A 27,089-nucleotide genomic window follows, 5' to 3' on the forward strand; every position below is an offset into this window, starting at 1 on the left:
GAGAGCGCACGTGACCGGGACAGGGTAGTGAGGGGGCCCAAAGGGTGGCTTGAGGGACACGTGATGCTTGGTCGAGAACCTTCGGGTAAGATCCAGAAGGGGGCGTGGCCGAAGGCGGAGCGAGGCCACGCCTCTCGGGAGCATAAAAGGGAAGTCCCGAGAGCAATCGCGGCTGTCTGCTGGAATCAACCCGCCGGACTACATCTCCTTGATCGTCGGTCGTCCCGTTCGGCATTGTGGGTCAGACGGTGTGTCTCTTACCTCACCCAGTTATGTAGTTATCCCATTGTAAGGTGTAAGTAGTAGCCCTGTTGGGGCCGTGTAATAAACGTGTTGCCTACAAGTTCAAGTGTGTGCCTCCGTGGAACCCACGACAATTGTTTCAAATGCCTCGCTGAGAGATGGAAATGAACCGGCGATTTATAGAAATAAACATCAATACATTGTCAAGATCCAAGTTACACGAAATCCAGCTGATAATAACATCAACCAACTGCATTGATATTGACCCTGTAATGGTTTGACAACAGTTATAACATCATCCACGACAGTATAGTAACACATTCCTGCGGAGGGAGCTGGTTGGAACGTTGGGTTTCTCGGTCAATGGCCAGGGTCAACAGCGGCGTGGTATATTCCGCAAATATGCCCGACTGTGAGGGCGGGCACAAGCCGGCGTGAGTAGGTTAAACTTTAATTCTAGATTTGAAGCTTTCGTGACTGCAAGGATTCATATTCTTAGGTTTTTTTCGGTAAAGTCACGTAGGTAAAACATCAAAATTAATAAAAAATAAAATAAAAAATCACGACGTTTCGGAGGCAACACAAGTCTCCGTCATCAGGTGGGACTGTCACAGCCGGATTAGCTGCATCAAGTGAGGCTATGATTCAAGATGTAATCCCTTAAAAGCAAGTTGAGGGGGGGAGGAGAGGGGGGGGGGAGCTCATCAGAATGTGGTAGCCAATGAATGGAACGTATCGGGAGGGGGGCAGGGCCGTCTTTGAGCCCTGCCCCCCTCCCGATACGTTCCATTCATTGGCTACCACATTCTGATGAGCTCCCCCCACCCTCTCCTCCCCCCCTCAACTTGCTTTTAAGGGATTACATCTTGAATCATTGCCTCACTTGATGCAGCTAATCCGGCTGTGACGGTCCCACCTGATGACGGAGACTTGTGTTGCCTCCGAAACGTCGTGAATTTTATTTTTGTTTAGTTTTATTTTACTTTCATTACTTTTAATGTTTTTACCTACGTGACTTTACCGAAAAAACCTGAGAATATAGACAGACATATAAGCAGACAGATATCACCAAGATACATAGAGCGAGCAACACAGGTACAGAGAGGGGTGATTGTCTCTGTGGGGTGGCCTTAAATAGACAGGGGGCGGAGGCAGCGAGAGGGAGGGGTTAGAGACAAAATTTACATGTCAATGAGTACGAGGAGACGCGTAGAGAAGTACGCAGGCTTAGAGGGAGAAAGAAACACACTAAAATTAAATAACCTAGCAAAGTATCGAAATATTATGTAAAACGACACAGTATAACAAATCCTGGCTGAACTGCACAAAGCGATGACGTCATGTCGCGTTGATGGTTTCCTGGCAGCGGTAGTGATGACGTCACGGCGGGGTTATCTTCCTGGCAGATTAAAGTGGGTGATGACGTTATCCCTTAGTAATTTGCTACGCTCATATCGTTATCTCACGAACTCCATCGTTTTCTTTAAATTGTCCTTCTGGACGCTTATGATATTGTGTCTACGAAAGATATAGAAATTCTGCGGGGGGTGGGGGGGCCTTACGACGCGCTTATTTGGCTCATCGGCTCGGCGATGCTTATCAAGTATACCATTTACAATAGTCCCTCGCTGAGGGTCTGACGAGTCGCCTCGTCCACTGGACAGGATCATCGCCCGAAACGTCACGTACTAGTTTGTCCTTTCAAGGTAGTTTATTTACATTAATGTAACGATTCCTCATAAGCAGATTCACGAATCGATTCTCTCGCGTCTCACCGCTGCCACAGCGTAAGTCGTGAATCGGATCGTTATGTTCAGTTTAGTGGTTCCTGGATCGGATCGTTATGTTCAGTTTAAGCGGTTCTTGGATCGGATCGTTATGTTCAGTTAAGTGGTTCCTGGATCGGATCGTTATGTTCAGTTAAGTGGTTCCTGGATCGGATCGTTAGGGGCGGGGACCTGGCCCAAGCCGCTTGTTGCGGAGCCTCGCGGTTCGACTCCCGCAGGCCGCCCTGATCATCTCTGCTGTGTACTCACCACAACTTCACCACCATGCGTCGCCTACTTCACGCAGAGTGGATGTTAAATATCCCGTGATGTCTTTCAAAGAAGAGTGGACCATTGTGCGCCAGCGTTAAGGTAAATATTCACTCTATTCGAATATTACACATTTCTTATTTGAAAACGCGTAGCATTCGTAGCCTCTTTCTGCGAACACTTGGCATCACCCTCCTGAAAAAAGCAGTGAGACTCGGGCTTTGCTGGGTAAACGAGCGGAATGATAACGACGTTGATGCTGTAGTCGGTGGCTCGTGGGCAGTCGGGGGAGACACCGACTGAGCCCCCCCCCCCCACTCTGCCTGCCTGCAGGGCGCCGCCGGCTTCTTCTCTCCGTCTCTCCGCAGTCCTCCCGCTCAGTCTGCCGCTCTTCCTTGCCTCGGCCTCCGTCCTCTTCGCTGCCTCCGCTGTCTCCCTGTAGGGGGAGTCTCTCTCCCCGCTCTTCTTCTTCCCTCGCGACGCCATTTTGGAGGTCTTTGTGTGTCGCGGGGCCGTGGCCACGAATCACTCCTCGCCACTCTTCGTGCTCATCGGCCCTGGCTCCTGGGCCGCCGCGCCGTGCGTAGCCGCAAGGCGCACGGCGTCTTCTTCCCCTCGGCCGCCGCGGGGCGAGGAGGCGCCGGGGGAGGGGACTAGGCGTGGAGCCGGAGACGGAGTGGCGAGTGGAGGAGGAGGAGGAGACGGCGCAATGGTCCCCGCGGGTCGTCTGTGGGCGTAGCGAGGAGGCCGCGGCGCCGCTCTTCGGGTGAGATCACCCCCCTCACCTCCTCCTCGTTCCTCTTCCCGTGCAGCGCGACCCCTCAGAGCCAGGGGCTGCTGCTGCTGCTCGTGGCGTTACACAGCGGCCCGTGGCGGCCTGGCCATCATCGCTGTTGTGAGTTATTGCTGCCTCAGGCGTCCTCTTCGTGTCCGCGAGTACAATACGCGGCGCGTTGTCTGCTGTAGACAGCTGCTGAGCACAGGCCCAAGAGTAGAAAATGTTAAGCGGCCAGTAACAAACAGCACCACCAATGCTGCAATCGGGTAAGCGTGAACACTTGAACTGAGCAGGGGTTATGATGATAGCTTGAGAAGAGACGATTATGGCAGGGAACTCCACATTCCGTGCCGTAGGGGCAAGTTGTACCAGCAGCAGCACCAGGGCGGCCGCCTTCGCTTGCAGCCGACCGCGTGGTGGAGGTGGTCACCCAGAGAAGAAGAAGAAAAAGAAGAATCGCCGCCGCCGTTCTCGAAGCGGCCACAGTTTAGTGTTGATGGTCGCACTGCACGAACGTACAAACGGCATGGCGGCCAAAGTCACCGCGTGGTTCGTTTTCCCTCGTTCCTCAATGACAAGGTGCAGCAGCAGCGGCCACTCCACTACAGGGGGGGGGGGATCTCAAGACGGTGTCGACTTTGCAATGCTGACCAGATATCTTGACAAGCGACCTGCCCGATCGACTATACTCGTTTAGACTGTGAAGGATGACGGGGGGGGGGTCAAAAACTTGCACCGTTATTCCCACTGCCGCGCCGGGAGATCGAACCAGCAACCAACACCATGGCAGCACCATATTTGATTTTATTAGAAAGAAAATCTGTTGTACATTTCATTGTTTACATTTTTTATAATGAGTCCCCTTGGTAAGGCAACGTGTGAGCATCAGCAGCCGATCTCATTGATTCCTTCAGTGAACTGCCTCTGGACCAAGATGGCGGTGGTGCCGACATGTTGTGTGCGAGTGGCTTAAAATAGAAAGTGCGCCTGGAGACGGCGGCTGGCGGGAGACCAGGCCCGCTGCACCACCACCACGTGGGCGTGGGGGGAACGCCTCCACCCACGTGCAGTGTTAAAACCCTCCACTTGGTCTGCTCCTCGACGGTCACGTGCTGCGTTTCGCTCGAGGCAGAATGATGACGATAATCGAGGCATCGGTGATCCCTGTTTACAGCCCAGCAGGACCAGTGATGAACATGACACGTTCCTATGGCCGGGGGTTGAGTATCCGTTATCAATGTCGTCGTCACCTCACTGCAGGTCACCGCCTAGATTGAAACTAACTTCTTTAGAACTGCTTTTTGTGTTTAGTTTGTCATCCCCCCCCCCACCGATTAACAAGGTTAGCTCCGTATGGTGCAAAAGAAGTTCAACATATACATATATAATCCACTTCTCTTTCTGCTTTTTTCATACTCCGTTTGTATTTCCCTCCAGTCAGGTCTTTTCCTAAGCTTTTTTTATAACCTTATTTTTGCAAGAAACTTGTTTGCTGACGACCGGTATGCTGAAGTAACTAAATGGCATGTTTTGTTTACGTAAGAAACCTTACTAATTGGCTGTGTCGGGTGGTGGTGGGTTTAACGACACATTTACGTAATCTAACCCAAAAACACCTCTTGTGGATTAAGGTTAAAATCGCCATTTTAACCTTAATCTGCGGGGTAAACAATCATGACGACGACTATCTGCGAAAAAACCACAGATAATTAAACGCAAGTTTTTAAAATGCAATGGGGGTCGTTGAAAGCACCAAGTCTCCATTTGAGCAACAGGTACAGAGCCACCGATAGAGACAAAGGTGTGGTGGGTGTTACAGTACATGAGTGTACTGTACGTATTCATGTCCTGTCGAAGCCCTCTTACAGGAAAGGTATGTTTCTGTCTCTCTGACTTTGTCTCTGTGTGTCTGTCTCCGTGACTGCCTCCTTGTATGTGTCCCCCAGTCTTTGTGTGTCTCAGTGTCTGTGCTACCTTGCCTGGTTTACAGGAGGTCGTGGGTTCGATCCTGATCCTGGTACCTGTATATTTGGAGTTTGCATGGTCTCCTCGTGGTCGTGTAGATTTTTCCCTGGGTCCTCCGTTTTTTTCCTCAAACTTGAAAAACACATTTCTTTCGCACCGTTCGTAGTCGCTGTGTGAATCGGAGTTGTGGGGGAAGAACAACAAACTAAACCGAGTATTTGGCTGCTATACATTTCCATATGATAGCCAATTTGTTGAGCGATCATTTGTGAGCATGTTGCTTCTGAAAAAGCTATATAGCTCAGTGGGCCTTACTTGGTAAAATAAGTAATATTTAAAAATACTTTTTTTAAAACACGCTTTAATGAAATGTACCGTACGAGTAATGGCAGAACTCCACGACTCCAGGAAGTGGCCCCGAAGCTTGCCATAACGTAAGGGACCATGGTGATTTACAGCCAACGTGAGTTGAGCGTGGACAATTAGACTCAAGCTGAAACATAACATATAAAAAAGATCGTTTAAAAATATGTATTTTGAATTTTTAACGATAGAATATAGTTTTGTCATCGGTATGACATACGTATACCAAGTTTGCAGTCGATATGACATTAGGAAGTGGGTTAAAATTGAGTTAAAAGATTTGAGGATACGACAACAGACAGAGTTGAGGATATAACAGACAGAGTGAGTTAAATAAAAGCTTGTAATAAAACGTTTTAATCGGGAGTGTATATCTGTCCTTTTGTCCATATCTGTGTGTCTTTCTATCTTTGTGTGTCTCTTTGAGTGTATTTGTGTTGTCTCATGAACAAAATAAGTACAGTGAACTTGCTCTATTCACTGCATTTTTTCTTAACCATTTTTTTACGGGAAAAGAGGATTTATTTTCTATGTGACTCGGGTACGCCTGGCTAATAGGAAGAATAAGGCCTCCAGATAATAGGAGTTCAAGTGGACCCTCCTGCTACTGTGTATAATAGGAGTCTTTGATAATAGGGTCATGGATAAGAGTTACATTCAAATAAATAAAGGTCTACGTTTGGCCAAAGAAGGTTTCAAATGTGTTTAAACTGTTAGAGAATAGTGGTTCCCGACCTGTGGTCACCAAGGCTGTGGGACAGGGATATCCTTTGGCCCCTACACTATTTAGCATCTGCTCTTGTTCGAGATGGGTACACCGGAGGAATTCACATCTGGTATTGATACATTGGGAGGCTGATCGATGCCTAGGTGAGGTTAATACTGTGTCGAAGCTACCTGGCTTATTGCTCCATAAGGAGCTCGGGGTCTCCTCAGCCACATTTATGTCCTCCCTTCTTTATGCTTGAAAAAACGTGCATCCCTTTGAAGAAACATCTGTGCCGTTTTGAAACATTCAGGCTGGCTTGCCTACGATCCATCCTGGGTCTAACCAGACTGGATTGTGCAAGGCGCTCACATATCCTGAAGATATCTGAGCTCTGGCTGGGGGGGTTGCATTGGCAGGGTCATCTAGCCCACATGCCCAGCCACTTCATGTTGAAGCAGCTTTTGTCTGGCTGGATAGAGGGGGCTAAACGGGCACAGCACGGGCTAGAGAAGACCTGGACTGATGCAGTACAAAAGTATGTGGACCTGGTTGGACTTCCTGATGACTGGTATCGGCGATGTCAAGATTGGCCTCTGTAGGAGGAGGTTTGTTAAGGACGCTACTGGGCAGTTGGATGCAACCACAGCAGAGGGCAGAGGGCAGAGGCTTACAACAATGAACGGAGCGCCGGGTGGCTAAAATGCAGCAAGTTGGCACTGTGGGGAGCACAGTCAACCAATCGCACCTGCGTCTGTCCCGTCACATGCAAGTGAGCCTAGAGACACTTCACGTGGCCTTGGGCTGCAGCTGGCCTGGTACAGGCGCCGTGGTGACGTCACCACCACTGGTGGTGAAAGGCGGTTATTATTTGGGTGTGGTTGAACGAGGGAGTGCCTGTTTAGGTGTGGTCCGTGGGACTGTTGCAGATAGCATTTTATTTATTTTTTACCAAAACGCCATATTTTGTGACTGCACTGTGTGTGGCCTGTGAATGTTGTTGAAGGTTGACAGTGGTGTGCCGATCTATACAGTTTGGGAATCGCTGCTCTTGACTTTGATGGATCCCTGACTGATTGCCAGTACTTGTTTCTGGTGTTGCCTGTTGCTTTTCAGCAGCTTCTCGAGATGACGGATTCGTGCTGCGGAACGGCACTCTCCTCCACTCCTGGGCAGATGCAATCTTCAGCCCCTCGCGTGTTTCGAGCAAGGAAGAGCACTCAGAGCAGTAACCGCATTCAACTTTCGTCCCTGCACCGCCTGCTGGACAAGCATGGCAATGGTACAAACCTACTCTACGCCCCCCTGATCCCATACCCTTTTTAAGAGGTGTAATATTTCTGAAGTTGCAGCTATTACAAATACAATAACAGTTAAAAAAAATTTAGATACAGTGAACGTCATGGTGTTGAACCAGTTGGTTTCGGGTGCTGTTCAGGTGCACCGAAAACCACTTTAACTGGACACTGATCAATCGATTAAAAATGGTTTTGAAAAGTTTGTTTCCAGTTTATCATACTCTTTGGGTTTTTCGGTAAAGTCACGTAGATAGAAAAATAAGAAAAAATCACGACGTTTCGATCGCAACACAAGCAATCGTCTTTAGGTGAAAAAATACAGCAGGCGGACTGCTGAGGCAAGAAGAAATATAGTGAGAGAGCTACTGCAGCCAAAGGTTATAAAGCTTTGAGATGGGTACAACCCAAGGGTAAGTGGGCGGGGTTAGAGATGGAATTTGCAAGTAAATGTAAGATCGCTGAACTAGGTATACCTCGGCCATTGTATTGCTAGAGATTAGCATGTCAAACTGTTAATGTAACCCCACAGTTATGGTGCTGAAGAAGCCATTGTATTGCTCGAGATTAGAGATTTTGCATGTCAATGTGAGACTAGAGATTATAGATTAGCATGTCAATGTGAGACGGTTCCTGCGAACACGGTCTGAGACATTCAGACTGTGTTCGCAAACACAAGGCGGATCTGAAACACGGTACAACCAACACCTCTGCCGTGGCTGATCATTGTTTTAAGAGTATGGATTCCTGCAGTCACCAAAGCTTTAAGTTGATCCGTGAAGATTTTCAAGGGCATCCTACCCAAAAAGGCTGTTCCGAAGAGGCAAGGCACCGCCTTTTTGAAATCAACACGGGCCCTGACACCTCTAATTCCCCTTTTCTTACACGTGCCTCTATCCGATGCCCATACTCCCCCCGTTAGCCGCAACACGCATTTTCCACCGGTGAAATACGAGGATCCCTTAAGGGCAACAAATTATAGATGACTATTCTTTTTTCGGTAAAGTCACGTAGGTAAAACATTAAAATTAATGAAAGTAAAATAAAATAAAAATCACGACGTTTCGGAGGCAACACAAGTCTCCGTCATCAGGTGGGACCGTCACAGCCAGATTTACTGCATCAAGTGAGGCAATGATTCAAGATGTAATCCCTTAAAAGCAAGTTGAGGGGGGAGGAGAGGGGGGCGGAGCTCATCAGAATGTGGTAGCCAATGAATGGAACGTATCGGGAGGGAGGGGGGCGGGGCTCAAAGACGGCACGACGTGCCACGTAGAACGCATCGGGAGGGGGAGGGGGGGCGGGGCCAAAAGAATGCACGACGTGGTACACGTCGACTGCGTGGACGTGGTTGTGCGCAAGCAACTACTGCTGCACACGCCAACGCATTGGACAGAGAGGGGGAGGCCAAAAGAGAGTGTGGTGCAAGTGTACGTGGACATGTGTGTGTACAAGCACCTGTTGATACACATGATAGAAAAGAACGAAAATGCCCATGTTTATACCAGTGCTGGCTGAACAATGAAGAGAGTACTGTTAAACACTGGGGATGTTAACACTCGGTAAAGTAAAGTAAAATAGTGCCTGTCAGATAAGATGGTCCAAAAATGTGTAATTAAGTCTTTTTTGCGTGGTTGATAACATCTTTCCAATGATTACTAAGTTTGTACCCATCATCACGGTTGAAATTATGTCTGTGTTTGTATATTTGTATGGCTTCGTGTACAAACATTTGATGGTAGCCAGGAGGTTTGCAGAGAACCTTGGTCTCAGAAAAGACAATTTCATGAGAGCCCACCGAGTTGTAGCAATGATCGGCAACGGCCGAAGAATCAGTTCTGCCGTGTTTCAGATCTGACTTGTGCTCGCGGACACGATCAGAAACATGACGTTTCGTTTCTCCAATGTAGCAATCACCACAAATGCAACTCAATTTTTAGACTCCAGGATACTGTAAGTTAGGAACGACATCCTTCACAGATGGAATCAGATCACGCGACCACCGGGGTCCGCCGGGTCATATTTTCGTGGGCCTGCAGGCATCTGGCCACCCACAGGGACGTCTGTGTCTCCTCTTCGACGACGGGCCGCACAATCCCCTTCTCTTGTGCCAGCCCCAACAACTTCTCCATCGTTAGTCAATCGCCGCCGGATTCATACGCAGGTGTGTCACCTGCCCCAGCACCATCGGTGCACTACGGTAAGCGAGGGACGTCTCGGCCTCCCCTCGCCTCCATTGCAGGAATTTCATCCGCGCGTTGAATGGAGGATCGAAGACAGCTGCCATCTCCCCGTATTCCTGACAAAGAGTGGCCCGCTTTTGAAGGATGGCTCGGAATGCTGCAGGAGCATCGTCATGGAGGGCTGTGGGTAAGGCCCGCAAGGCCTCGTCTTCCGTCCACTCGACCGAGGAGAACGCCGCCTCAAAACGCCGGATGAAGGTGGCCCAGTCGGCCCCCGCTGCCTCAAACTCCCTGATGGGAGGCACCAATCCTTGATCGACTCCTTGCTCCTGCCTGCACCATCGGGGACGGAGCCGAAGCCACGGCCCCTTGGGTTGACAGCGAAATGGCGGTTGGCAACGAAATGGCAGCCTCTGATCGCACCACCTCCCCCGCCGGGAAAATGGCGGCCAGTGACCACGCGATCTCTGCCGCGTGGGTGATGGCCGCCCCCGCTCGCGCGGGCTCTGCGGCGTGGAATATGGTGACCAGCAACTGTGCCGGCTCCGCTGCATTGGGGTTATTGGCTGGTGGCTACGCGGGCTCCGCCGCATGGAAGGCGGCGGCCGGCGCTTGCATGGCCTCGGCCGCGGGGCCGATGACGGCCACCCCTACGCGGACCCCGCCACGTGTCCAATGGCGGCAGACCATGCGCAGGCTGGGCCGCGGCAACAACGGCAGCCGCCGTCCGCCCCGTCTCCTTGACGGATCCCCGTCGCGTGGCCTCCGCGGCTCCCGTTGGCGCCGCCGTCAAGCCCAGCAGCAGGGAAGAGTCCCGTGACGGCCACGAGGAGCAGGTCCAGCCTCCCTGCCACCTCTCGCCATCCCTCTGCGGCCCGAGGCTGCTGGCCCGCAGCCCCCTCCTCCTCCGTCCTTGCTGTCGCTCCCGCAGTGCCTAGGGGCTCGTACACCGGGGCCCCTATTCCCGGGGCTGCCTGGGGAGGAGCCTCCACTTCATCCGAGGTCGCAGTTAAGTGGTTTATCGACATCTTCTGACAACAGTTGTAATAACTCGGACAACTTATTGTCTTTGTTATTTATTTATTAAGACATGTCGCGCAGATAACGTGGTCTCGTATCCTAAAATACTTGGGCTAGGATTAACATACAGGTCCTTGGGCTAGGATAACACACTCGGCTAGGACAGCACCCAAGTAGCGACGACACGAAGACAGCGACGATGCAGAGACAGCGACGGCCCGAAGACAACGACAGCGTGGAGGCAGTCCATCCCAATCCCACGGCAGCCCCGAGCACCCTCGCCCTGCCGCCTTATATCCCCCCGGCGTGGCCTCGCTCCGCCCCCGTCCACGCTCCCTTTCTCAAATTGTCTTGGCCAATCCCAAACTTCCCTGATGGTTCCCTCCTGTAATATCCATCATGACGACTTGGCCATGCACTGTCCCTGCACCCGCGTTGTTTACACACACGCACTGTCTCTCTCTCTCTCCACACTGTCCCTACACTTGCATGCCCAGCCACTGCATGCCCAATCAGCTTCTGTTTGGCAGGGGAGAGGGGGCTAAACGGGTGAGGCATGGGCTAGAGAAGAAATGGGCTGATGTGATTCAGCAGGATGTGAAGCGTAGTGGACTTGCTGATGACTGCTACTGGTGGTGTAAAGATCGGCCTCTGGATGGGGCACGTGAATCAGGTATTTGCTCTCCAACAATGGATGAGCGACGCTCACAAAAACAAGCAGCACTAGCAGCCCACATGCCCAGCCACCGCATGCCCAAGCAGCTTTTGTTTGGCCGCATAGAGGGGGCTAAACGGGCACGACATCGGCTGGAGAAGAGATGGACTGATGCGGTATGGGAGGATGTGGAGCTGAGAGGACTTGCCGACGACTGGTACCAGCGGTGTCAAGATCGGCCTCTATGGAGGAGGCTCGTGAAGGACGCTGCTGGGCAGTTGGAGGCAGTCGCCCTCCAGCCACAATGGAGGGCAGAGGAGCGATGCTCGCAACAACGAGCGGAGCCCTGGGCAGCTAAAATGCAGCAAGTTGGCAAAGTGGCAGGTACAGCTGGTGCATCTATCAGTCATCTCAGCCAAACCTTGGCACCTGGGTCTGTCCTGAGACCTCCTGTCAGCGAGCCTTCGAGACTTCACGTGGCCTCAAAGTGCTCCTGGCATGGCACACGCACCGTGGTGACGTCACCGTCACTTAATGGCGTATGGCGGGTATTGGATATGTGTGTATTTTTTTGGCGAGCAGTGGTTAGCGCATTGCAACGAACCTGGCAACCCGTGTTCAATTCCTGCTCATGAGCAACATCAGTGACGAATATCTGAACCAGTCCTGGGCTTTCCCTAGGTCGACTCAGCCTTATTATGAGAACAAAGTACTGGTTGTAAACATTACCACTGGGGAGACAAAGGTGGCCAGGCGTGGTGTTTGCCACCCCACGCCCTCATGTGTGGTAACGTCCTTCATAGGTGCTTGCTAACGGCACTTGTTATGGTGACGACGGCTATGCGGCTTTTTGAGAGCTGTGGTTATTGAATGGTCTTCCTATTGCTTGGTGTGCCCCCAAACATATATTGCCTTGTGCTCCCATGCACGTGAGAGGAGGGGCACCTTGGGGTGTGAATGTGGGGATGAGAGGGGTGGCAGCCGGGGTGGGGGGGTATTTTCACTTGTAAAAAGAATAATAATAATATGAACCAATTACAGAATGGCAATCGTAAAACATGGATGTAATTGTGTGACCTGATGTATGTAGCATAAGCATAATGTATGATGTTATTTCATTGGTGTGTTGTTACACCCCTCTGAATTGCGGTATGCTAAAGTGTATATGCTTATGCCTTGCTTCTGTGATCTCTTGTGGAATAGAAATCCATTTGGGAACGGAGAACACAAAGTTGAAAACCAAAGTGGAGTGGACCCGATTGGAGGAAACACAGTCATTTTTGATTACCTGCCACGGAAGTCATTCAGAAGGCAAATCTTTGACTGGTTTTACCCCAGAAGAAAAACCTGCAGCCGTGTCTTCCTTGGACCTCGGCCATCAAATTAAATACCAACGTCAACAAGGTGACTTGGACTTGAGAGCTAAAACAGAGCAATGTGATGTGAATGGGGGAGAGGCCAATGTAATAGGCATTGCTCAGCCTCAAGTTGGTAACGGCAAGAATGGTTGCACCCTAAGCTTTGATGATAGCAATGTTGAAGTGATGTCTGATCATGACAGAGACTGCCTGGATATTACCAGAGGAGATGCACTCAAGATTGAGCAGTCACTTGGTGCTCATGACCGCCACGTTAAAGTAAATCAATGTGTTGGTTCCATATCTGCTGGACTGGAATCCACCAGTAGTGACTCCACTGTTTCATCTGCCATCAATAAACAAGAGACAGGATTGGGAGGCCAAAATGAAAATTTGCCTTTTGAAAAAGAAGCACCACTTGCTCAACTTAATTTAGACAATTTTAAGGAGAATTGTGGTTTGGATGATAATGAATTGTCTATGTCCAGAACCAATCAGGACCGTCCTTCCAAAGTGACCCATGACTCTACTAGTTCCGTTTCACCTGAACACAACAGCACTGGCGGTCCTTGCGATGTTACCTATTTGCACATGTCGGACGCAAACTTGCACCAAGTACACACAAACATACAAGCCATGCTAGAGAAAGATACTGGTGTGAATGCGCAACCGAATTTGAGCCATGCAGAGAGTATGGATATCTGTGAGGAGTCAAATGAGAAGTCAACTGTGAGAATGGAAAACAATAACATTGCTGCTAAGCTGGAGGACAAGGCAAATTCGGCAACAAAGTTGGTGTCATCTCTCAGGTCCGATGTTCAAGAAGATAAATTATATCCAAGAGAAGGAGCAGATGAGGGTTGTGGACGAGGTGCAGGGTCGGCATGCAATGGCTTGGTCCAAGATATTGCTTTGGGGATTCTAGAACGTGGCTTTGAACAAAGTTCTGCTGCAGAGCCTGTGGCCAGTGTGATGCAAGACTGTGCACCGGAATGTAGTGCAAATAAACAATGCACTGCGATGTTGACAGAAAAGAATGCACAGGGTGACGGCACAGACTGCACAAGGCCATCTGCGCAAGCCGTGGCACACAGTACACAGAACGATCCGCCTCCAGAGATTAAATGGTTAGGCGGTACTACAGAGGCAATTTCAACGAAGGACAACGTGGTGGCAGTGAGCAAGGCCCACCAGAATTGTTCTGCGGGACTTGTGTCATCGTGGAGTACTAATGCAGCTTCGGCGGATTACAAATCGGAAGGTGTTGCAGCAAGAGATTGTGCACCCGATGCAACATCTACTTCAGTTCCTTTCAGCACCACAGGTAGAGCTGCATGCAGTATTAACTATCTTAGTTACCGGTAATCTTTATATTTTTTCAATACCATTGCTGGGCACAGGCCTAAAGGCCCAAAACAGCAAGTGACCATACTCTTTGGTTCTTTTGGTAAAGTCACGTAGGTATAAAATAAAAGAAATTAAATCACAACGTTTCGATTGCAACACAAGCAATCATCATCAGGTGGGAAAACCACCTGAAGATGATGATCAAATCTAGCAAGTGACCAGCAACAATCAGCACGATCAAAGTTGTAATAGGTAAGAGTTAACACATGTCATGAATTGAGCAAGGTTGATTTGAGTGGGTAAAAGGGACCATGGGGGAGGGAATTCCAAAGTGGAGCTGTGTAGGGGATACAGCAGATGGAGAAGTAAAATGCCCTGCTGTGTGGATGAGTGTTGTTGTGACCTACAGTGTGGGGAGTAGGTGATTTATAAAAAGTGTAACTCTTCAATTAGTACAACTTTGATGCTTTTTGTTGCTAGCCACTTGATCTTTTGGGCCTTTGGACGTGTGCTTAGCAACTGTGTTAAAAATATATAAATTGTTTAATGATTGAATGGTTTTGCTACTGCCAGGTGGTCACCCGTCGATAAAGAGACCCGCTGAGGAGCAACTTGTACAAAAACAAGGGAAAATTGTCAAGCGTGACGATGATCGCCCAGAGACAAATGGGTCGTGCGTTCTGCTGGGCACAAGGAAGGCTGTACCCAAATTAGATGTAGAAAAGGTGAGAGCTTACACGGAAGGTTGGTTTGGATTAAAAAACCATGTGGGGTCCGTTACTAACAGAGGGTTCTTGCCTATAAACATTTGGCAGTTCACTAGCATTGATTCAAGCGAGCCTGGTTGCTGATGAGACGCAAATGATTTGTTATGGAAATGTGGTCTGCAAAGGAGGTGGAGAGAGTGCTGCTCGCGAGGCTTGGTGGTGGTCGAGACTTCACTGTGATCGGCGAGAGAATGAAGGCGCTGAGTCGGCGTTTGGAGGTTGTGGAAAAAGGAAATAGACGGCATGAGAGTCTGACTGCAAGTTTACAGGCAAGACTGGGGGGGCACACCCACTGCATGCGCATGTGACGTTTGAAAAATCCAACATTTGTGTACGGTGTTACCATCTCCAACCATCTTGTCACAGTTGATGCTTTACATACCCCCCCTCCCTCCAAAGACGATTTCCCTCTCTCACACACATACCAAGCTAAAAGTCCCTATGTAGCCTACACAGGCTGTTGTGGCAATTGGCTGTGCGAAGATGTCTGGTTAGCTTGGAAGAATAGACCAAATACCCTCTTCATTATTTTGGAAAATACCTTCTCGAGCTCCCTGTAGTGGAGGCCTTTGTTGGCAGTAGTGGTGTGAGAAAGCAATTTTTTGGTTGCACCTTTTAACTGAGGAATGAGTGGGACATGAACCACTTGTTGACTTAGGCGGCCGTGTGGTTTGTGCGTCAGCGCGTCAGCGTGAGCCAATCTATGCGTTGTCACGTTCCACTTGAGTCGGTTACCGGTACCGAAATCAGAAACCAGCTATGAACATGGTGACTTGTTGTCTGTTTGGCACATAGCACCCATAATTATTAAGCTGCTATAGTTTTTCTTGGAGGGTTAAAGCCATTCAACAACAAGAGAATAGTAAGCTTAGTCGTATTTCAAGGAAAATAATTTAGTTACTTTGCTTGTGTATGTACATTTTTTTTTATTTTATCCATCTACGTGGCTTTACCGAAAGACCCAAAGAATAAGAATGTATGTGCTATGTATTTTGTGGTCAAACTGCAGGCAAGTTTGCAGTGTCTGCAATGGAAATTGAATGCAGCACTAGATGCCCTCAACACAGGCACAAGACAAACAGGAAATACACAGGTACGAAAGCAATGATTACACTGCATATATTGCAACATTCAAGTTTTCTGTCAAAAAATGTATCTGTTAAAACATCCCTCGATGGAACTTTAGTTTGGATTGATATCCAGGATGTGGATGAATGCATAGCAAACAAGTGATGGCATGCACATACATGGTAAATCTCTAACTTATCCATTGCGCATCTATATAATAGACATCACACGCAAACACAAATATATATCTACGAGTGATTACGTGGTGCACATGCAGATTGATGTAGAATGCAGCCTTGCTGTAACAGCAGCACACATGTTTCAAAAGTTAATTCTGTTTTTCAGGTTTCGGAGCGACTACGTCTACCCCAGCCTGGCCCATCCAACCTGTATGTGTTATAGAGGGTAGTGATACATTAATGTTTATGTATTACATGTATAAGTAGCAAAATAACTTGGCAGACCATTTTCTTCCTTCCTTAATTTTTCCCTTTACATACAAACTAAAAGTATTCTTACACATTTTCAGCCAGAAGGCCTTCTGGGAGTGCACACATTCGGTAACATGGGTTCATTGCAGGAAAACTTGAGCGGTTTTAGCATTAGCTCCCGGAAAGCCATGTCGCTGATGGGATGTGTGAAACAAATACATTACATTTTTCATGTGGAGGGAGAGCTATGGGAAGAAGGCATATGTGTGCTTATTTATTTTATTACTTATTCTACACAATGACGTGATTATTTTGTGTAATTTTCCCTTTGTGTGTCTCCATCACTCTTCAGTCCTTAATACTTTCTGCTTCTTCCTTCGCACTGCTGCCCTTGGGAATTCCCTTCCATCGTCTCTTTCCCCAAGTTCTCAATAACCTTGCTCGGTTCAAGAAACTTGTTTTTCATCTATTACCACATTAATGGTACTGTTTGTTCCTGGCTGCTTGACATCTTGGGCCAATGGGCCTGTGTTCAGCAACTGATTGATATTAAACATCACCAAGAGCCAATGATCATCATAGGTTAAACCGTAAACTTGACTGAAGTGAGTGAGCGAGTGGTGAAATCATCAGTCAACTTGACCGCTTTACTTTGAGAAGACAGTAAACCCCTCTATTCGTGAGGGTTACGTTATTGAAAATGCTCGCGAGTGCAGAATTCAGGAATGCAGAAACCTTGTTCAAAGCTAAAAATGGGGTTACATTCCTGGTATGAGTGGGGAGAGATGGTAAATGTTTAATAACAATTACTACAATAAATAAATGATAAAGAACAAAGTTTGAATCACCTTTGATGATGATTTTATGATGATGGTGGTGGTGATGGTGAGGAATTAAGGAGGACGACTTCTTGGGAGATACAATGAGAGAGGAAAGTGAAGACACACTTTCCTTTCTCATTTGATGCTTGGGAGCCATGATTAAGGGATTTTTAACAAGCAAGTACAGTACGTAAATGCACAATAGCGAGCTCAAAGGAGCTGCAAGGTTATACTGTACCTACCTATTTGTGGTACAGGGGATTACTGCAAGACTGACGAAAAAGCGAGCAGCCAAGGTGGGGGGTGTGTCTCACCTTCGAAGAGAGTTTCATAGATTCGTCATGTACCTCCCCAGTGTCGGTGGTCTGGCACGTACACTGTCGAATACTGGAGTCCGTCAGGTCGCGAATAGGGAATTAGTATGCATTTAGTAACTCGGGAATGTGCGAAACGTCTGAATCGCGAGGGTTTAGTGTAAACTTTTCTGCGTCGATCGGAGGACTGCCATACCAAGAATGCTGAGAAGTGCTGTCAATGCTTGAATTTTTATTAAACATTTTTGGTAACAAATGTGATTCACAAATGTAAGAAAAATGTCTCCCCACAGTTGGGATGATAATGATACAATTCATCTTCTTGGTTCTTTCGGTAAAGTCACGTAGAAGGGAAGTAATAAAATAATAAAAATAAAACATAATAAAATAATTCTCACGACGTTTCGGCCACAACGCAAGCAGCCGTCCTCAGGTGGAGAACAGGTCCGTCAAGTAGACAGAGTCTGAATGGCACGCTCCAGGCTTGGAGCGACTATTTATGCTGGGATGGAGGAGCGGAAGAGCGTCTTGATGAAATAATTTGCATATCAAGAGGGATTTAGCATATTTATGGGAAATGCAGATATGCGATTAGCACTACTTGTGAAATGCGTAGGAGGTTTGGCGAGGGGTTTAAAGTCATTATGCCCATGCATTATGCAGGATTAGCAGCATCAAAGGGAGGGAGTAAGGTCAGAATTAATAAAGGGAAGGAATGTTAATAATATGGCGTCGCAGCAACTAATATGCTTATTGACTATACCTTGTCATATTACACTATGTTTTATTCTACCCACTTAACTGTATAGCACACTGCTATATAATCACTATAAATATGCACTCTGCAGGGAATGGATTTGTTGGTCCGCTGCAAGCTTCCTACCACCATTCTCCCATTGACATATTTCGTTGCTTCCTCTTAGTACCTTTCACGTGACGGTTTATGGTATAGTGTATAACATATATAATAAATATTATTAAAGTGTAATGTTTAATACAATGTATAAGGTAATATATACAGTGATACCTCGGTTCACGAACTTAATTCTTGAACTGACTCTGGTCGCGAACCGAATTGGTCGTGAACCGAGGCATATTTTCCCATAGGGTTCAATGTAAATCCGGTTAATCCGTTCTGACCTTTTTTTTTGGTTTTTGAAGCACACAAATATGAAACAAATTACAATACACATTAGTACTGTACAGTATAGTAAGGTATAAAGAGAGAACACTAACCTTGCTTGAGATGACTTCAGTAAGCACTCAAACGGGTGAACTGTACAATACAGTAAGTACAGTATTGTACAGTAGTACAGTACTGTATGTGCTAAAAAGCACACCAAAAAGCAAAAAGTCACTGAAAGTGTCTTCACAGTACTCACAGTACTTCTTTCTGCGTCTCTTCTTCTCTCCACGATCTTCCTACAGGAAGTCACGACCATGTGACAGCCTGGAAATAGCATTAAAATGGCCGCGGCTCCTGTTCGTGAACCGAAGTGGAGTTCGTGAACCGGAGCATATTTTTATGAACTTTTCTGTTCGTGAACCGAGTTGTTCGTGAACAGAAGTGTTCGTGAACCGAGGTATCACTGTAGTATCGTAATTTTATAGTGAATATATAGCAGTGTGCTATACAGTTGAGTGGGTAGAATAAAACATAGTGTAATATGACAAGGTATAGTCAATAAGCATATTAGTTGCTGCGACGCCATATTATTAACATTCCTTCCCTTTATTAATTCTGACCTTACTCCCTCCCTTTGATGCTGCTAATCCTGCATAATGCATGGGCATAATGACTTTAAACCCTCGCCAAACCTCCTACGCATTTCACAAGTAGTGCTAATCGCATATCTGCATTTCCCATAAATATGCTAAATTCTTCTTGATATGCAAATTATTTCGTCAAGACGCTCTTCGCTCCTCCATCCCAGCATAAATAGTCGCTCCAAGCCTGGAGCGTGCCATTCAGACTCTGTCTACTTGACGGACCTGTTCTCCACCTGAGGACGGCTGCTTGCGTTGTGGCCGAAACGTCGTGAGAATTATTTTATTATGTTTTATTTTTATTATTTTATTACTTCCCTTCTACGTGACTTTACCGAAAGAACCAAGAAGATGAATCCCTGCAGTCACGAAAGCTTTAAATCGAAATGATACAATTAATAAGTAAAATGCTGCCTGTTTGTGTGCGTTGCCTGTGTGAATGGCAAGTGCTGCTGCTTCTGAAAGGAGGAGTGGAAGTCCAAATGTCACCGTTGGCCATGGTTCTCCTGCTGGCGTCATTCGTGCTGCAGCAGTCACAGGTACAGCAGGTCGGCATCAAGTGACTACTCTTTTTAAACTAATATATGCCTTTACGTTGTAGCCACGCAACACCTGCTTTTGTTAACAAAGTAAATAAGTATAGGAATCCCCGCAATACATGAGGGATGTGTTCCTGGGAAATGCTACTTCACTCCAAATTAAGTAAAGCAAACTAATTTTCTGTAGACAATGTTAAAATCGGGTTGCATTCCTTGCCATCATTTCTGGAAAAAAATGTGTGACAATGCATGTGTCTTAGTAGACAAACATTTTAACCCTTTCCCTTTCGGAAGCATCTGCAAGTTGCAGGGTGTGTCCCGTTCACTGCTGAATCTCGAAACGCACAAGCAGTTAGTGTTCATTTTATTTAGAGAGGCAAAGCGCCATTGTTTTTAGAGACATTGTACTCACCGCCGACAACTGTACCGACATGACCGCACTATGATAACTGGCGCCAAACTCTGCCACACGCCCTCCTGCATCGCCTTGTGGGAGCCTCTATAGAGACGTGTATATCGTCGGAAAAACGGATGACCTACACGGAACTAATAATAAATTCAAACAATTATATAAAACTCACCAGCGATGGTTGAAGAGATTGCAGATCGAGGCCTCTTGGGATGAACAGTGGTGGAGTTATGCAGACGATGGGGCAGGTTCGCCTGCCTCTTCATCTGAAAAAACCGGGGGAAATCCCCTTCACGTGGTGGAGGGAAATTTTTGTGTTATGTGCTATGCACGTACAGTATGGTATTACATCACAAAGTATTTTTTTCACCACGAGTTAAATTAATTGGCAATTAATATGCGATACAATAGATAATGCAGCACCTTATAACCTTGAAAATCAGTTGTTTTTGTGAATTGTACAAAAACATGTCATGCGGAGAGACAAACGCGGAGGCAAATTGTGTACTTATTTAATTAGTGACTTCTGTTGAGAACAAGGCAAATTCATATTTCGTGTCATGTTTTTGCTATTGATGGCTAACAACATGCTGAATAGTAAATTACGTTATGCGTGGGATTTCTAAATTCTCATTCCGATTCCTTCAACAGCTTTGGCAGGCCGGCCCAACCCCACCACAGCGGCCTCGCAGCTCCCCGGAAGCCATTCGGACCTCTCGCAGAGGCTTGCAGTTGTGCCAAGCTCAAGCAGACCTCGTGCACTATCGCCCACGCGGCAGGACAAAAACGTGCAATCAAGCCAACCCGCAACATTGGGCGACGCCCGTCCTGACCTCGCAGCAACCAACAGCAGCGCAGACTGTGGCTCACCGTGGCGTACGGCAGTGGGCGCAGACCCTTCCGCACCAGCCGGGGCTCAATCCACACAGATCCAAGAGCCAACCGGTGCAGACGTAAAGTCTAGCCAGACATCTGGACGTGTTGTCCCTGGGCACGTGGGATCCCCAGGCAAGCTGGCGATTGGCCACGACTCCAAAGCAACCGAGGGGGCTGCGTTAGCAATACCACCGCTGCTGCGGCTGTTAAGAGCTCCCACGGCAGAGAAACAGCCCGGCCCACGTGATATTGCCATGGCCGCCCACGTGAAGGACTGCCCGGTGTCATCCTCGCAGAGGACCGACGCTTCAGTTGTTGCACAAATCAGGGGGTCCAGCAGTGTGGCAGAAACGCAGATGCCACATGATGACCCGCAGGACAATTTGCAGGAACTCAAACAGGTGAGGTGCTCGTTCGTAATGTGTTTTTGCACCTAACACATTAATAAGTAATATTTTTTTAAACTTTTTTTAAACGTGCTTTAATGAAATGTACCCTACTAGTCATGGAAGAACTCCAGGAAGTGGCCCCGAGGCTTGCCATAACGATTTACAGCCAACGTCAGTTGAGCGTGGTCAATTAGACCCAAGCCGAAACATAACATATAAAAAAGATTGTTTACAAATCTTTGTTTTATGATAGAATATAGTATTGTCATCAGTATGACATAAGTATACCAATATTCTTAGGTTTTTTCGGTAAAGTCACGTAGGTAAAAAATTAAAATTAATAAAATAAAAATAAAATTAAAATCACGATGTTTCGGAGGCAACACAAGCTTCCCGTCTTCAGGTGGAACCGTCACAGCACGATAGCTGTATCAAGTGATAGAAATTCCAAGAAACAGTATTTGTATATATACTGGTTGAGGGTGGGAGGAGCCAAGGTAGGCCCTGAATATTATTTTGTGAGGTTCGGTGCAGCTGAAGCACGCTGTTAGGAATGAGCCTTTTTTTGTGTAAACTAGGTGCGGCTGATGTAAAGGTGCGTGTAAAAGGGACTGAGCGTTTTTGTTATGTAGAGATGATGCGGCTGAAATCTCTGCCAGGAAATGAGTCTTTGTTGTGTAGAATGGTTGACTGAGCCTATTGTTATGTAGAGGTGGTGCGGCTGAAATCGCTGCCAGGAATGCTCCAAATGTGTAGTTAAATCTTTTTTGCATGGTTAATAACATTTTTCCAATGATTACTAAGTTTGTACCCATCATCACAGTTGAAATTATGTCTGTGTTTGTATATTTGGATGGCCTCGTGTACAAACCTTTGATGGTAGAAAGATGTTATTAACCATGCTAAAAAGATTTAACCACATTTGGAGCATTCCTGGCAGCGATTTGAGCCGCGCCACCTCTACATAACAATAGGCTCAGTCAACCATTCTACACAACAAAGACTAATTTCCTGGCAGAGATTTAAGCCGCACCACCTCTACATAATAATAGGCTCAGTCAACCATTCTACACAACAAAGACTCATTTCCTGGCAGTGATTTCAGCCGCATCATCTCTACATAACAAAAACGCTCAGTCCCTTTTACACGCACCTTTACATCATCCGCACCTAGTTTACACAACAAAGGCTCTTTCCTAACAGCGTGCTTCAGCCGCACTGAACCTCACAAAAATAATATTCAGGGCCTACCTTGGCTCCTCCCACCCTCAACCAGTATATACACAAATACTGTTTCTTGGAATTTCTCTCACTTGATACAGCTATCGTGCTGTGACGGTTCCACCTGAAGACGGAAGCTTGTGTTGCCTCCGAAACGTCGTGATTTTTATTTTACTTTTATTAATTTGAATTTTTTACCTCCGTGACTTTACCGAAAAAACCTAAGAATATGAATCCTTGCAGTCATGAAAGCTTCAAATCTAGAAATAAGTATACCAAGTTTGCAGTCGATACCACATTGGGAAGTGAGTTAAAATTGAGTTACAAGATTTGAGGATACAACAACAGAGTGAGTTAATAGAAGTGTGTAAAATAGCAGACAATACGCAAGGACCCTCTCTCCAAAATACACCACTAATACAGAACACAAAATATTCCTTAGTGTCACTGGAGAATTGTATAAAATAAATAAGAGGACAATTTGCCTCATTCCCCATGTCCTGTCCCTCTACATTACTGAATACAGTACAGCTATTTAGAGTGCTGTTTGATGCTGGCTGCTCGATTATTTGGGATTGTGGGTGTATTATCAGTAATTGTTTAAAACAGACAACAGGCTGCACAGCAGCTCATGTACAGCAACAGGCTGTGTAGCAGTAAGTCTGGTTTATGAAGGATTGTCTGACATTCTGTCGATGTACTTGAGGCTTTCACACAAGCAGTCTTATCCAAATAGAGGTAGACTATGGATTGTAGTCAAGGCTGCAGAAACCTTAAACTTTTAATTATCTTCTGACCAGCTGATGATCAATTGACTCAAGAGAGATCTGGGTAATGAGTTTTCAATTTGTATATTATGTTTTTATATAATTCTGGTGTTTGAATGAAATGTGGTTCCTGCAAGCAATGGTTGTATGCAATTGCAAGTTATTAAAGATATCAGCCATGATCAGTCAACTTCTGGTTGAATACCTCCACGATCTGTCGCTCTCACGATGTCTCAATGCAGCAATCCATCTAGCTCCTGCACACAAGGTCATTTAACCACTGTCTCTGTATGGTGGTGGACATCTTTTCGGATACATCCACTCCTTTGCTTGCCACTCCATCGTTAGTCTCGACCACTGGCCGTTTTCTTTGAGCGACATGGCCTGCTTCAGCCCAATTGCTCTTGTTCGGGAAATAAATGGGTGGAGAAAATGTTAGCCATCTCAGATTTTCGAATGACATAACATTGAATAGAAAGGAATACAGGAAATTATTCTTTGGTTCTTTTCGGTTAAGTCACGTCTAAAAGTAAAATAAAATAATAAATTAAAATAATTTAATATTATTTTAATTTATTATTTTATTTTACTTTTAGACGTGACTTAACCGATAAGAACCAAAGAATAATTCCTGCAGTCACGAAAGCTCCTGAATTAAGATACAGGAAATTATTGACATACATTTGAGAACTGCAAATGAAGGCTCAAAATAATGGCAAAGGCACTTGCATTTTTTTTTTCCTCTTGGTGATGTGAGCTAGTGACTGTCAGGGATATTAAGCATACATGGTGTCATTTCATTGATTGAGATTATTGTTGACCTCCAGGTCGTCTCTATAGTCTCATCGTCAGCTGATGCAGTCATTGACCTCACGGAAGAGGATGAGTCACAAGGTCAAGGTGAGCACTACTTGGTGAAACGGTTTGGCCTCGACATCCAGGAGGGTTAGGTTCTTGAAAATCTGCACAAAAGTAGAATTTGCGAATGTAGAGACTGTTTATGTTGTAATAATGTGGTTAGGTTTCTGTATCTAACTGAAGATACAGGATACAAATTGTAAGTTTCATAACATTAATCTTATACTATAGACAAGTCACTTAATTAAAATGTACAATATTACAAATAAATCATACAAAACATCCATAAATTATACTGCAAAATTGCAAGTATTACTTACCTTGGATGATGGGGGTGTAATGATGATACTTTTTTGGTGGTCATCGGTGCACTTCTACATTTTCCCAAATTGCCTTCTCGTTTTTCTTCATAAATCCGACTTTTGATTAGTTTACCATGTAATGGCAGACAACATCAGACACTTTCACCATAAGCAAGTCTATCCAACAACTCTACTTTTTCAGCGATGCTCATCCCTTTATTCTGCCTTTTACTTTTTCTTTCAAGAGTAAAAATTTCAGCTGGCTTGAGGGCCACCGCACACTACTGCACCGTGCAATTACAGTAGCTTCACCCATGATGCAAATCAAAGGAAAAGTCGTGAAAGTTAAACTGGTATGCAAATATAAAATCGCAGATAAGAGAGTTTTGTTAAAGAAAAATCTGCAAATGAAGAGGGTTTACTGTGTAAGGTAATCAATCCTTAGCGTCATGGAGAATGCAAGCAACACAATATATGAACACAAACATGGCATTTCACCTATTTTAGCAATTCAACAAACTTGTTAACTTCTGTGTTGCAGCTTTGATTGTACTGTTTGTTACTAGCGAATTGACATTTTAGGCTCTTTGGTCTGCTCTGCAACGATTTAAAAACCAAATCTAGGTACACAGACATTTAGATTGACACATTCACTAGGTATACACATTGAGACTGATAAGTTGCCCCCTCTCTTTAAATACCCTCTGCGACCTTCACTTAACTGGAGTTTGCTGCTGTTGTTAAACTCCAGGAGCCACCCAGCGCACCACTTCCCCAGCGCCGTGTCTCGCCCAGCTGCCGCCGCTCCCAGAAGCGCCCGCTCCGTCCACCCTTTGCCCTTTGCCCCCTGAGGCTGCGGAGTCACTGCCCCCACAGAAGGCTACACTCACGGTGACGCGCTCCAGCGCCCAGATCGTGCTGTGCTGGAATGTACGGAACCCGGACGACCGTTGTGCGGCGGCAGAGGCCTTCTACCTGTACGCGTGCCATCAGGAGTTGGCAGGGCGCCCACCTATGCACTGGCGGCGTGTGGGAGAGGTCAAGGCATTGCGCTTGCCCATGGCGTGCACTCTCTCCCAGTTTGGGTTTGGCAAGCGTTACTACTTTGCAGTGCGAGGCCGAGACTCCTACGGACGCTACGGACCGTTCTGTGAACCGCAGTGCACAGAACTCAACATGTAGGTGCTCCCATAGACATTGCTTTCACAAGAAACTAGAGCTCTCTAGTCCATGTGTCTCTTAACAGTCAATAAGCAGACAATTCTTCCCATGTATCTCTCCACATGCAAATAAAAGTGTTTTTTACTCATCCCATCAGCCACAAGGCCTACTGGGAATAAATTATTTCAGCTGCATTGGTTCCGTTCCAGAAAACTTTATCAGTTATGACATCCATTATTTCATCAGCAGTGTCAATCAGATGTATAGCAACTGCCTGATGAAACTGGTTGTAACTACCAGAAACATGTCATACTGAATTGTTAAATGTGTGCGGATTGCTGTGTGCTGAAGCTGTCATAAATTGGCACGTTTGTGGGTTTTTGATACACTTTACTTCCGCAATCTGACACGAAAATAAATCACGAATCGCTCATTGGGATTATACATTGCAATCGGCACCCCCAACTGTGAAAACTTGGCAGAACCCTCCTGAAAAAGGTTGTAAGTTTTGGGTGAGTGCTCGGTAAATTAGCATAAATATAAATAATTAGCTTTGTGTTGGTGGCAATGTAGCTTTATGAAATGAAGGTTCTTGCCAAGCAACAAAACATGTCCCAGGTGGAGGGTGTGGTGGCTACAGTGTTAAGTGCATTCCACTCACGGCTTTGCTGCTGGTATTATGGAGTAATCTTCATGAGGGCCCGACCGATTGTAATGTCTACAATAGTAGGAACTTTTTGTGGATTTGGTTAATCTTTTATTTCAATGTGTAGCTTAAAATATTGTTTTATTCCCTTGTCAAACATAAGATGGGATATGATAAAATGTTGCCGTGTGTGTGGTGGGAAAATTACGTTTTTCAATCAAAGCCGAGGTTCAATACATGATTCTGATGGTTGCCAAGCGTGCTTTTATTGAATGTAAATGCACGTATAATCTAGTTGCAGTTTGGTCCAAGGTGTACTGTTCGAAGACTAGCGTGCCTGCATCAGGCATCATCACTTTTGTACTGACACGAGCAACACTCGCACGGTGGCTATGACCTTGTGGTTTCATCTCGGCAAAACGTAAGAACGTAACTAAATCGAAACATGCATTTATCACTTCCCATATGTATCTCTCCCCACACATGTTCTTATTTAAGCAATTCATATGCAGTTATAAATGCTGACTGGAATGCACTTGAAAGCAGTGGTGTTACCTTCTATACTTTACAATCTGTATAAAAATGTTTTTTAACTGGATTAATGCTTGTGACATTTCACATTAATTTTACTTTTTACACAGCAAAATTTCAGTTGACACACTTTACAATTTTTTTACATGAAATGGCTTGGACGTTAGAACGAACATTATTTAGCCGGAATAGTTTCTTTCGTCAATAAATGTATTGCCATTTATCTAACAATTGGCAGTTTAATCGCTTTAATAACAATAAGCAAACAATTGG

The 27,089-nt window shown here is 46.2% G+C and overlaps 1 protein-coding gene across 11 annotated transcripts; it reads left to right on the plus strand.

The window, feature by feature from the left end:
- Positions 1-1,951: 1,951 nt before the first annotated feature.
- On the plus strand, positions 1,952-26,883 carry LOC144726505 (uncharacterized). Of its 11 annotated transcripts, none has more exons than XM_078605292.1 (11): positions 1,952-2,381; positions 7,208-7,373; positions 12,448-13,926; positions 14,523-14,674; positions 14,842-14,985; positions 15,726-15,809; positions 16,130-16,173; positions 19,565-19,665; positions 20,717-21,342; positions 24,146-24,218; positions 25,230-26,883. In XM_078605292.1, the coding sequence occupies exons 2-11, from the start codon at positions 7,220-7,222 to the stop codon at positions 25,658-25,660; spliced, it is 3,288 nt and encodes a 1,095-aa protein (XP_078461418.1). In that variant the 5' UTR covers positions 1,952-2,381; positions 7,208-7,219; the 3' UTR covers positions 25,661-26,883. The 11 variants fall into 11 exon arrangements, with proteins under 11 accessions (XP_078461418.1, XP_078461422.1, XP_078461423.1 ...); XM_078605296.1 differs by having other exon boundaries at positions 19,565-19,656; XM_078605295.1 differs by having other exon boundaries at positions 2,210-2,381; positions 7,211-7,373.
- Positions 26,884-27,089: the final 206 nt, after the last annotated feature.

This window comes from Lampetra planeri, chromosome 23 (assembly GCF_965212315.1).
Source record: "Lampetra planeri chromosome 23, kcLamPlan1.2.h2, whole genome shotgun sequence".
NCBI lineage: Eukaryota > Metazoa > Chordata > Hyperoartia > Petromyzontiformes > Petromyzontidae > Lampetra > Lampetra planeri.